The 13,315-nt window shown below is 45.0% G+C and overlaps 1 protein-coding gene and 1 non-coding gene across 2 annotated transcripts in view; one reads left to right on the top strand and one right to left on the bottom strand.

Moving 5' to 3' along the window:
- Positions 1 to 801: 801 nt before the first annotated feature.
- LOC114697859 (nuclear body protein SP140-like protein) overlaps positions 802 to 13,315 on the bottom strand; it is a 49,770-nt gene continuing 37,256 nt past the window's right edge. The window contains 5 exon segments of the mRNA XM_037210036.1: positions 802 to 2,162; positions 3,608 to 3,751; positions 3,943 to 4,020; positions 4,314 to 4,419; positions 5,109 to 5,224. Of these exon segments, the coding sequence (XP_037065931.1) occupies positions 2,064 to 2,162; positions 3,608 to 3,751; positions 3,943 to 4,020; positions 4,314 to 4,419; positions 5,109 to 5,224 (543 nt within the window). The 3' untranslated portion in view covers positions 802 to 2,063.
- Positions 9,956 to 10,088, top strand: LOC114697913. The gene has a single exon (XR_003735268.1). It is a non-coding gene; the product is annotated as a small nucleolar RNA SNORA84 (small nucleolar RNA).

Genomic DNA, 13,315 nt, shown 5'->3' with positions numbered 1-13,315 from the left:
CAATGTGAACAGATGTCCTGAGATTCCTTTGAGGGAAGAACTGTGAGCCACGGTGTATGCACATGCAAGGTTCCTTCTATTGAGAAACAGGTCTCATTCATTTGATGGGCTCTGAGTCCCATTTAGAACTGTCTGAAGTTGGAAAGTGTAAAAAGGATCTAGACTTTACATTGGGATAGTGGACTTCCACCATGTGTCCATCTGATTCCCCCTCTTTGATGATATATATGAAAAGTAGCCTACAGGCTGCTCCGCTGTCCTGACTGTAGGAATATCCTATCCTATTAGCTTTCTCCACAGACACCTACAGACAAGGTCTCCAGCTGTCTCTCTAAGGAAATTACTTTATCTGGCTCCAACAGCTATGTGCTTCCACCTGGTCTGTTATTCTGGGACCTAATGTTTCCATTGCTACTGTGGAAGTCAGGACTGTGCCATGGTCCTACCATTATTCCATTCTACAGACAACAGCCACTGATGGGCTGCTCCACGATGCTCAGGGCCACAGCAGTGTGTCCCTGGTCACCTCATGAAGTTCATGCCTCTGAGTGGCCCTGAGAAGCACAGTCATTTCTAGTACTAGAGGGTGAAGCTATCTCACCATTACAATTAGGTTTGTACCCCTTAGTCTGCTGTCATGGTTCCAGCCGCTTACTTCCACTTCATTAATATGCTCTGAAGTATGCTGAACCTGCAGGAGCCACCAGGAGACAGCCTGGAATCACTACCCTGGCCATCACCAGGTTGATTAGGTTGTACAGCACAGAGGAACATTTAGGTATCAATAACTCTGTTAGGCAGTTTAGTATTTCAGCTTTCTTTATTCCGTCCACCCCAAACACAACCTTCTTGCTGAGCTTGCCATTCCTCTGGTGTGTAGCCCCTCTCACACCTTCCAGCCACACCCAGGGCTTGTCCACTTGAGCCATCCTGGGAGGCCTCACATAGTCTTCATTCAAGCAAGACAGGGGAGAGTGTTGGCTCTTCCTTCCAAGACACAGCAAAGGGATTCTTTCATAGGCAAGTAGGTTCAGGGGAAACAAGTTCAAGCCCCCACCCATATCTATTTCAATACCCCTGTCAGGACCCTGACTTTGGCAGGAGACTTCCAGAACTTAGAATCCAGCCTTTGCTGGAGATCTGTCTTTCTGATTATAAGGGCCTGGAACATGCCTTTGCTGCTGTCTGAAAATACAGCTGCAGGATTGGGTGTCTCTTTCCTAACACTTGGGATTCTGCAGCTGAGCCTGCCAGTAGCTTCTATCAATTTATTAGCACAAAGTACCAATAGCCAGCAAACCCAGCATTCTTAGAGTTGCCTTTTTCCCATCCAGTTGTGAATATGCCACTTTGCCTGTCGCTCACACAGTCGTTAGTGCCTTTCTACAGGCTAAAATTGGGTCCCTGTGCTGGTGTTGCACCTGAGGGCCTATTGATATCCCACCAATCACCTTTTGGTTGGACAGTGACCCAACTCTAGAATCCCACCCTAGGCTTGTTTCTAGGACCATTGTCTTCTGGGACCATCATCTTCTAGGACTATCATCTAGACCATCATCTAGGATGAGTCTCCTAGAGAAATATCCAGAGATGGGGCCTTTTTATGAGTCTTGTTTGGTGAGTTGTTTGCTCTTGAATCAGGTTCTTACTTTATAACCCAGAGTAGCTTAAACTCACTATGTAGCCCAGGCTGGCATCACACTTGCCGCTATCATTCTGCCTCAGCCTTCCAAGGGCTGGGATTACAGGAGTGTCTCACCACATGAGTTGGAGTCTTAGAAGCTTGTGGTTTATTTTAAAGTGCTCTCAGGAGTAGGGACAAGGGAAGCAACATATGTGTGTGTGAGAGAGAGCTAAATCAGTTGGACTTGGGGAGCAGAGAGCAGCAATTTATCACACCCTTGGTTCCAGCTAGAGGCAGGGGGATGGACCACAAGGCCGCATGTGACCCAGAGAATCCTCTGGGGATGACGGAGTGGTAGAGAGCACTCACTGCTGTGGGTGGGAAGACCTGGCCAGAAAAGGACAAGGGGCCAGGCCACCAGCAGCATCGGGGATGTCAGTCAACTGTTTTCATTTGTGTCCTGAATAGCAAACACTTCCTTGAAAGTCTTCTCAAACTCAGACTCCAGTCTAAGTCCCATTTGGCCAAAGTTAACGTCCTAGAAAACAAATATCAAAGGCAGGAATGATGGTGATCATTATCAGTGAGAGAAACATCTCCTCCTTCTCGGCACTTCTACCCTCTGATGGAATCTGTTCACCCCTGGTCCAATCACATGTAAGGAAACTTAGACTTTGGTATTTCTGAGAATTGTGCCTGTGTAAGGTAAGAAGCAGAAACTTCTCAGCTGGGAGATGACTCAGTGGGTCAATGTTTGTCACACAAGTGTGAGGGCCTGAGTTTGGGTCCCCAAACCCATGGAAAGCTGCACATGGTAGCACACATCTGTAATCCCAGCACTCCACGGTGGTGACCAACAGGTTGCCTTTTCTCAAAAAAGGTGAAATGGGAAGAACACCCATGGCTGCCCTCTAACTTGATCCTCATGTATACTAAGACACACATGCTTTTACATTCACATGAACATGCACACACTTATGTATACTATGGCATACAGGCATTTGCATTCACACTTGAACATAAACACACTCATCTGTACTATGACACACATGTTTCTGCATTCACACATGAACATTCACATATTCAAGTACACACACACACACACACACACACACACACACACACACATTTAAGCTAGGAGCTTGACAGATGGCTTGGTGGTTAAGAGTATGTACTATTCTTGCAGAAGACCCAAGTTCAATTCTCAGCATTCATGGCAAGTAGCTGTAACATCAGCTTTGGAGTATCTAACACCTTTGGTCTCTACAGGTACCTACTGTCACAAGTACATACCCTGTGCCTTCACACACACACACACACACACACACACACACACACACACACACACACTTCTTTCTAGATAGGATTTTGCCATGTAGCACACTTTCCTGACACTTGTTCTGTAGACCAGGATGGCCTCAGATTCCAAGATCTGCCTTTCTCTGCCTGCCGTGTGCTAGGATTAAAATACTGTGCTACCATGCCCAGATTAAACATAGACATATTATAAAAATTAATTAATAGAAATAAATTCTCATGTGTGTATACAAAGGATGGCTTAACTTTCCTCTGCATGTTCTGTAGACAGGGAATGGAATGAGCTATGAACTCTGTGATGGTGGGGACCTTTATGGTGTCTAGACACTTGATAGATCTTAAACTGAAAAGCAAAGCAAAACAAAACACCTCACTTCCAGGATTCTGGTTTGTTTTTTTGGGGGGGGGTTGTTTGTTTGTATGTTTGTTTGAGATAGGGTCTCATACTGTAGACAAGGACCCCTTTGGACACAAGACAATCCTCCTACCTCAGCCTTTTGAGGGCTGTGAACACAGGCATGCACCACGGGGTTGGAATCTCAGACTTCTTGCTTATGCAACTTTAATACAGGAAGATGTGGGAAATGTGAGTTTCCACATACCAGAAACTGAGGGAAGAGTAGCCGGTGAAAAGAAGATGAGATGCAGGCAGAGAGGAATGCTGACCTTGAACGTGGTCCTGTGATTGTGGAAGATGAGCCTCATGTCCTGCACAAACTCTCCCACGTGAGAGTAACCTCTCCTTCTCAGCTTTTTCTTGATGATGTCCAACCACATAGCTTTCTGCACACCCTCAGATGTTTCCCTAAACTGGAGACAGAAACAGCAATGGGAGAGGGCCTGGTATGGCTCAGCATTTACCTTCCACGGGGCCCCAGAAAGTCCACAGAAACAACAGAGCCTGTGGGCCTGGGGGACTGTGCGCCCAATCTCACATGCGCTCCTCTAAGTCACATGACATCATGGCACCAGTGATGGAGGGTTCAAGCACCAATACTTACATAACAATAATGTGGCATCTTGGAAAAAAAGGAGCTCTCAGAACAGCAATAGACTTTCAAGAGGACAAAGTCACACTTCTGCAAGAAAAGGAGACTCAATCAAAGTGACTTATTAAGACAGAGTCCTACACATGCCCAGAAGGAAGGCACCACTCAAACCCACATTCTAGAAGTTTCCCTAACATTAGTGTCTCTTGGCTACAGACTTAGAATGGCTGAGTTAGTTCTTATGCCAGTGGTTTATGCTCTGGTAGCAGCATGGTGGAGTGTATCTTGGAGGAGCAGGCTCCCTTTGGTGCTATTCTTCTGACTCCAAACCTGTTTGTGCTCTTCCAGGGGAAAGGAGAAAGTGTGGGGTTCACAGGACTCACCAACTGTTCCTGGGGCACCATGCGCCTCTGCAGTACCTCAGATTCTGGATGACTCTGTTGGCTTCCTAAGGACTGCATCCTACAGAAGATGCAGCTCCATGGTGTTCTGAAAGGTTGGACGTGAAGTGAGCAGCAGGCAAGCCTTGACAGCAGTCACAGTTCTGTGCCTGCCACTGTGCTTTCAGGAATGGCTGACAGTCTCATCTGGGGGAGAGGTTCCCAAGCTCTGAGGGACCCCCTGCGGGATCTTAAGCTGCCAGTGTTCCCATCAGGGTTGTGGCAGGAGCCAGTCCTTGGGAAAGTGGGATTTATAGTGAGTGCAGGGATCTACATTTTCCAACAGAGGTTTCTGGGAGCACAGAGAGGCCAGGCTATCAGGTCTGTACACAGTAAAATGGATTCCACAAGTTCTTGGAACCTTGGACCTCAATCGGTCCATTACAACCTGGTGAAATGTAGGCAGCAGTCATGTTTCCTTCTTCCATGAGTAAGTACAAAGGAGAAACACTTGGCATGTTCCACTCTTAATCTTTTTGGCAAGAGGTTCTGGTAAACAACTTTGAAGAAAAAGCAGTAGCAAGGCATAGGCAAAGGGCCCAGGCTTTGTGTCAGGAGAGAAGCCTCCCCTAACACAGAGACATCAATCTCTGGCTGACAGCATCTTCCTGTTTGGTGTCTGTTATGAAGAGCTCGTGCTCTTCCCCCATCAAGACACACACTCACAATCTACAAGAGTTATGTCTGTGACAAGGAAAAGATGTCTAAGAGGAGACAGAGAAGGGACATCTCACTCACATCTCAGCCTCCACCGTTGGGATGTGACACTCCTCATGGAAGGCTCTGGAGCAAGTATCACAGCAGAAAAGTGTTCCTACATCTTGGCACACCTCACACTCATCTGAGTTCTGCATCTAGAGAGAAGAACATCTGTATCACTGGGAGATGAGACCCACAGAGCCACCGCTGTGGCAATCCTCAATGTGGGGCCTTTGTATGTATCTGCAAGGACATGGATGCATCTTCCTGGGACAATAAGGAACATCATGGAATGTAAGACGCATAACAAGACTTTCTGCTCTTCAGTGACGTTTGAGAGAAGGGGCCATGAACCATCCTCCTTGTCAACCAAAGACCCCGACACAGGAAGACTACCAAGAAAACACTATTTTACACAGTCTGACTCCTTTTCCTACGACGTAGATAAAAAAAATTCTGAAGTAAATATTAAGTCCATTTGCCTACACAGCAATGATGATATTGACTCATCAAGAGATGATACTACTGGGAATTTAATTTGATGGGATAAACTAAGAGAATACCACATTCTGTAATGGAGCCATGAACAAGCCTTTGAAGAAAGTCTGCAGAGGAGAATTTTAGACAGTGAGTTCTGTACCTAGAGAGCCCTGAGCCTGTGGTGGGGCCTCTGAGAAGACGGGGGATGAGTACAGATGACCAGCCTAGTAGATACAAAGAAGGAAAGGACTCTGTGACTGCTGGAATCTTGTAGAAGATTCCACATGACCAAAGAAAATGGGCATGTGAGGCATGGAGTCACCATCACTTAAATACAAGGACTGTAGTCATGACAACCACCCAGGGATGGAGACTGGGATGGTTTTAATTGTAAACTTGATACAATCTAGAATCACCTGAGGAAAGAACTCCCTTGAATGTCTAATAGAGATCACATTAATTACAGTTAGACTCACCCACAGTGGGTTCCTGGAGTGTGTGAGCAGAGAAAGTGCAGTGATCATGAACACACACAGGTTAGGTCATTGCTCTGTGCACTTGATGGCGGATGTGATGTGACCCGTTGTTCCATGTTCCTACCACCTCGACTCCCCTGCAAGGCTGGACTAGAACCTAGAGCTGTGAGTCGGTTAAGCCCATCCTCTCTTAAGCTGCCTTTGCCAGGGTATTTTATCACAGTCACAGGAAAGGGAACCGAGACAGACACCAAAGTTCTGCCATCTTTTTCTGGGAGCAGAAAAGAGAACTATGTTCTATAAAAGAGACAAATCCCCCCAAGTCAACAGAGATTGGACTTCTTGTCATGCCTAATAAAGAGTGACTTTAGTCAGTCAAATTCAGTTTTTATCTAGAGAAGTTCAATTGACAGTGTGTGTGCCTTGTTGCTATAGAGTAATGTCTATTTAGTCAAATCAATAGGCTGTTCAGAGCAATGATGAAGAGGCCAATAGATACCCACTGTATGGTACTCAAATCCATGTGTGCTCAAGGTGTAGCAGTGGCCTATGACTGAACCGCTGCTCTGTGGGAAGAGTGGCATAACACCAAAGTTAAGGCTCATTGTTATATCCTGCCCAGATATCTAGAAAAGTCGGAAGGCTTAAGTGGGGTGCTCAGATTAAGGCATCCCACTTAGGAGATTAAGGCAGCAAAACTATGAGTTTGGAGACAGCTTGAAACCTCTGTACAAAACAAACAACTGAGGGCTAAAGTGGTCTCTGAGTTCTCTGTACCACTCTGCTCCTGCACGTGAAGACCTCTTGCTAACAACCCCCATCATCCTTGACTGGCGGGGTTCAGTTTCTGTCCCCCACCAGAGAACTATTCTAACTGGTACCTCACAACCTCCCTTGGGATGTTGTGGAGTTTCCTATGATCAGTGTTAATACAGGAACCAGAAAGTATCTGAGTGACATGTGGACAGGAACTCATGCATTCCTAGTGTCACTTTCAGAAAGAACAGTGGCAGTTGGAGATCTGGATGGTGGCTCTATATCCATATAGAAAAGTCCCAAGTCAGACGTGGTGGCACATTCCAGGAACCTGGCACTGGAAAGTCGAGACAGGAGGATCAGGAAGGAGTTCAAGGCCATCCTTGGCTACATAGTTAGTTTAAGGTCATTTTGATCCAAATGAGACCCTGTCTCAAAACCATCATGGAAGGCAGAGAGGGAGGGAAGCAGCAGGGATGGTGTGAAGGAAAATCTCCTATGCAGTCCTTGGGCTGTTGGGAAAATTCTACTTTCTTGTGACCGTCTGAGGGACAAACATGGCACTGGCCTGAGGACTGGTCCACCACTGAGTGAGTGGTGGGAAGAAGGGAAGTAGGCAAGGTGACAGGGTCAACCATTCTGTGCCCTGTGCCATCTCTGCCTTCAGGAGAAACCTGGCCTGTGTCACAATTCTTGGTGGTTTTGCTCTATCACCTCAACTGCTGGACCACTTTCCTTCCTGGATCCTCCTCATCATCATCATGCAGACACAAAGGATGGAATTCCTCAGGTTTCCATCCTTGGCAACAGTCTGTCCATGTGATCAGAGTCATTCCCCAGTTGCAGGTTTCCCCTTGTGTCCTCAGCTTCAGGGCGTCTCATCTCTCCTCTGCAGCCCTACATGAGCTCAGCGATGTCTCCTCTAGGGCTCCGGCTCCTTAAGTGCACCTCACACTCATCCTGTGAAACAATAGCCCGTTGTCCTCCTGCACCCCACTTGTTCTTTGGCACTTCCATTTTATATAACGTGCTCCACACACCACAAACCCCGGAGTCCATCCTGCTTCTGTGCTCTCATTTTCTAAATCAATCCAATTCATTGTGCCATGAACACTAATTTTAAATTTTATTTAAAATTTTGCTTTGTTTAGCAAGATCCACAAAATACAAGGATGCTGGTGAGCAAAGAATATTGACAGGACCAGAAGGATTACGATGATGTGATAGCTGTTCTTGGTTGTCAACTTGACTATGTCCGGGATGAACTACAATCCAGAAATGGAGGGCACATCTGTGATTCAGATCTTGAGGCAGAAAGACAGCATGCCTTTGGTCAGGATTTTCAGCCAGAATGACACACACCTTTAATCCAGATCCTGAAGCAGGAAGACACATCTTTAATCTGGGCCACAGCTTCCTCTGGGAGCCTATGTAAGGACAGTGGAGAAAGGAAGGGTCGTCCATTCTTCTTTTCCTGCTTGCCCCTGCCTTGCCAGTGCATCCGTTCCTTACCGGGCACTGGAGCCTTCTTCTTTGGAATCCCAGTGTATACAGAAGACCAGCTGAGACACCCAGCCTCGTGGGACTGAGCAACTAATAGATTCTTGAACTTTCTATTAACAGCTAGCCATTGTTGGATTAGTTGGACTGCAGTCCATAAGTCATTCCAATAAAGTCCCTTTTTGCAGATAGATAGATAGATAGATAGATAGATAGATAGATAGATAGATAGATGGATTCCTTCCATAAATTCTTTGACTAGAGAATCCTGACTGCTACAGATTTTGGTACCAGAGTGGTTCTAGAGAAACAGAACTATAAGGATGAATCTTTTAAGCATTTGTAATGGGCTTTTTAATTCACCAGCACCTTCAGATAATGAAGTCTCTCCAGGCACTCCATCTCCAGGTAGCTCAGAGAATACTGAAAGCCCATGGTGTGAATTATATTACAAACTTAAAAATGTAAATGGCTTTGATTATCTTGATTAACCAATTGTGAGTGGCAAAGAATTTGGTGACCCTATGTATGAAACTTTTGAGTTTGGAAAATAAGAAAAACAATGTTGCTGGTTGGTTCTCTTAGCATCTCTGGATAAATTGATAAAAGGATAGGAATGAGCTCCATGATAAAATTAACCAACTTCAGAATACAGTGAAGCACAGCAATGAACTCAAAATTGATCAGCTCCAGATGTGAATAAACAGCCTAAAGGTTTTTAAGTTTGCCCTGGAAGAAAACCTTCTCTCCAGCAGCCACAGAGCTCAAAACCAAACTGAAAGGTTGCCTGAATTACAGTGAAAATTCAAGTCTCAGCCTCAGGGTGTCAACAGTTAAAGGAAGGGCATTAATTAGTAAAGAATGGGATCCTATAACCTGGGATGGGGATGTGTGGAAGGACTCTATTGAAGCTGAGAACTTTGTACCCTCAGATTCTTACCTGAGGAAGTAGCACCCTCAGTCCCACCCTGTGAAACATTGCCCTTTTCACCTTCCACTGAGGGGATTAATCCTTCAGTGTCTGCTGCACCAGTGATGACTTTCTCTGAAGGAAATGCCAAGCAAGACAATACATATGTCCTTCAGGGCCCATAAATAGTTGTCTCTAAACCTTTAACCAGACTCAAGGCAAAGCAGGCTCCTGGAGGGGAAGTAGAAAGTGTAGTCCACGAGGAAGTATGCTACACTACTAAGGAGCTTAAGGATTTTCATTCAAGCAGAAATCTGGGGAATATGTGTGGGGATGGATTTTAAGGGTGTGGGATAATGGTGGAAGGAACATAAAACTGGATCCAGGGCACACTTAAAAACCTTTGGACACATCTGGAGCCAGTCAATTTTGAGTTCATTGCTGTACCTCACCGTATTCTGAAGTTGGTTAATTTTATCATGGAGCTCGTTCCTATCCTTTTATCAATTTATCCAGAGATGCTAAGAGCAACCAACCAGCAACATCATTTTTATTTTCCCCCAAACTGTCAAAAGTTTCATACATAGGGTCACCAAATTCTTTGCCACCCACAATTGGTTAATCAAGATAATCAAAGCCTTGATATGGGCCCTCTGAGTGGAGAGGCTAGGTTTAATACGGAAGCTCACATAGTTAAAAAGAAAAAAGTGTCAAGTTTGTGTGAATGGTTGGCTAAAGCATTTGTTAAAAGACGGCCTCCTTACACCCTGTGGTTGCTGGAGGCTGTCGTCTAGGTACAGCTTTCTAGTGGATAAAATGGGCTAGAGAAACCCTGTGATTTATGCATGGGAGCTGTTTCTTCTCAGCAGCTGCCATAGCCCAGTCATTGGTACATTATTTAAAAACAAAAAAAGGACAAAAAGCCAAAACCCATGTACATGAGTATATGTTTATGTCTATATTGCACATATTAATTCATAATAAAGACTTGTATATTAGAGTGTTTAAAAAAAAAAAAAAAGATGGCCTCCTGAACAGAAATTGGAGATACTTGATGTGCCTTGGTGTAGTGTTGACAAAGGGATTTTAAGGCTCAGGGAGACTGCAGTGCTAGAGTGGATACTCTGTAAAATCTAACCCTCCACAATGGGAAGGCCCAGAAGACATGCCTTTCATGAAGCCTATAAGATGAAAAATAGTGAGAGGACACCATCACGTTTGAAAAGTTTTGTCACCCTTTTCCTGTGTCTGATCTTAGGTTTGGAGATGCTGCTGCTCAATTGGATGAATTAAATGCAATGGGTTTAATTGGGCAGGTGGTAGCAGGCGCCAGGTGGTAGCACTGAATTGCCAGAGACAAGGTGACCATTGCTATCATAATGGGCAGTGTAGACAAAACAGTGTTCATAATGGCTTAACCTGTAATGGTCAGCACAAACAAGGTGAATTTTATAGCGGCATGACTCCTATGGACCTTTGGTACTGGCTAATCAATCATGGTGTTTCTAAGCATGAAATAGATAAGAAACTTGCAGCATTTCTGTTTGACCTGTACAAGCAGAAAAATTCTCAAATGAAAGAAAGGCACTTTGAATCAAGGCAAAAGGCAATCCCAGACAGTGAATCAGTTTCCAGACTTGAGTCAATTTGCAGACTCAGAACCCCTTGAATGAAAGGGTGGCCAGGTCCCCTGAGTAAGGACCCTGAGAAGACACCTAAAAATTTTCAATTAATCTTTCTCCAGTTGTTCCTCAGAGGGACCTGAGGCCTTTTACAAGGGTGACTGTACACTGGGGGAAGGAAAGTCAGACTTTCTAGGTTTCATTGGATTCTGGTTCTGAATTGACGCTGATTTAAAGAGATCCCGAGAAACATTGTGTCCCTCCAGTTAAAATAGGGGTTTATGGAGGCCAGGTGATAATAGAGTTTTGGCTAATGTCTGGCTAATGGTAGGTCCAGTGGGTCCCCGAACTCATCCTGTGGTTATTTTCCAAGTTCCACAATATATAATTGGGGTAGATATACATAGAAGTTGGCAGGGTTCTCACATTGGTTCCCTCTATGGAGTGAGAGCTATTATGGTTGGGAAGGGTAAATGGAAGTCTTTAGAATTGCCTCTGCCAGGGAAAATAGTGAATCAAAAACAGTACCACATTCCAGAATTGCAGAAATTAGTGCTACCACCAAGGACTTGAAAGACACAGGGGTTGTGGTTCCCACCACATCTCCATTTAATGCTCTTATCTGGCCAGTGCAGAAGACAGATGGATCATGGAGAATGACAGTTGACTAACGAAAACTCAATCAAGTAGTGACTCTGTATTGAAGCTGCTGTACCAGATGTAGTGGTACATAGTATGCACCTACTGATTTAGCAAATGCCTTTTTCTCTGTACCTGTCCATAAGGACCACCAGAAGCAATTAGCTTTCAATTGGCAAGGCCAGCAGTATATCTTTACTGTTTTACCTCAGGGATATATTAACTCTCCTATCCTGTATCATAACTTAGTTAAGGGATCTTGATCATCTGTCTCTTCCACAAAATATTACACTGGTGCATTATATTGACAGCATTATGATGATCAGACCAAGTGAGCACGAGGTAACAACCACTTTGAACTCATTGGTAACATATGTGTGTCAGAGGATGGGAAATAAATCCAGCCAAAATTCAAGGACCGTCTGTCCACCTTGGTGAAATTCTTAGGAATCTAGTGGTGTGGGGCATGCAGAGATACTCCTTCTAAGGTGAAAGCTAAGTTATTGCACTGGCCCCTCCCACCACCAAGAAAGAAATACAACATTTAGTGGGTCGATTTGGATCTGGAGACAGCGCATTCCTCACTTCGTGTTACTCTGGTCCATACAAAGTGACTTGGAAAGCTTCTAGCTTTGTGTGGGGCCTGGAGCAGGAGGAGGCTCTTCAACAGGTCCAGGCTGCTCTGCTGGCTGCTCTACCACTTGGACCATACTGATCCAGCAGACATAATGATACTTAGGTGTCAGTGGCAGATAGGGGTGCTGTTTGGAGCCTTTGTCAGATCTCTACAGGTGAATCATAGAAGAGACCCTTGGGATTTTGGAGTAAGGCTCTACCATCATCTGCAGACAACTATTCTCCCTTTGAAAGAAAGCTTTTGGCCTGCTATTGGGCCACTTGTTATGGAAACTGAACATTTGAGAGTGGGCCACCAAGTTACCATGTGACCTGAACTGAGTGTTATTGGACCATCAAGTCATAAAGTAAGATGTGCATAGGAACAATCTATTTTCACATGGAAGTGGTATATACATGATTGGTCCTGAGCAGGTCCTGAAGGCACAAGCAAGTTACATAAAAAGTTGCCCAAATGCCTACAATTTCTACTCTTGTTACAATGCTGTCTACTGCCAAGCACACACCTTGTGGGGAGTTCTCTATGGTCGGTTGACTGAGAAAGAGAAGATTAGGGCTAATTTACTGAGGGTTCTGCACGTTATAAAAGTACACAGCTGCAGTATTACAACCCCTTTCTGGGACAACCTTGAAAGAGACTGATAAAGGAAAATCTTCACAGTGGGCAGAACTTCAAGCAGTACACACGATATTACAGTTTGTTTGGAAGGAGAAACAGTCCAGATGTGTGATTGTTTACCGATTCATGGGCTATAGCCAATGGATTGGATGAATGGTCAGGGACTTGGAAAGAGCATGATTGGAAAACTGGTGAGAAAGACATCTGGGAGAAGTATGTGGCTAGATCTCTCCAAATGGGCAAAGGATGGAAAGATACTTGTGTCTTATGTAAATGCTAATCAAAAGGTGACTTCAGCTGAGGAGGAGTTCAGTACTTTAGTAGATAAGATGACTTGCTTGGTGGACAGCCAGCCTCTTTCCCCACACATTCCTGTCATTGCCCAATGGGCACATGAACAAAGTGGCCATGGTGGCTGAAATGGGGGTTATGTATGTGCTGAGCAACATGGACTTCTGCTCACCAAGTCTGACTGGCTACAGTTGCTGCTGAGTGCCATATCTGCCAACAGCAGAGATCAACACTGAGCCCCAGATAGGGCATTATTCCCTGGGGTGACTAGCCAGCAACCTGGTGGCAGGTTGACTACATTGGACCATTTCTTCCAC

This window comes from Peromyscus leucopus, chromosome 13 (genome assembly GCF_004664715.2).
Source record: "Peromyscus leucopus breed LL Stock chromosome 13, UCI_PerLeu_2.1, whole genome shotgun sequence".
Lineage (NCBI taxonomy): Eukaryota > Metazoa > Chordata > Mammalia > Rodentia > Cricetidae > Peromyscus > Peromyscus leucopus.
The sequence above is the reverse complement of the archived record's forward strand: the minus strand, read 5'-3'. Positions and strand labels throughout refer to the sequence as shown.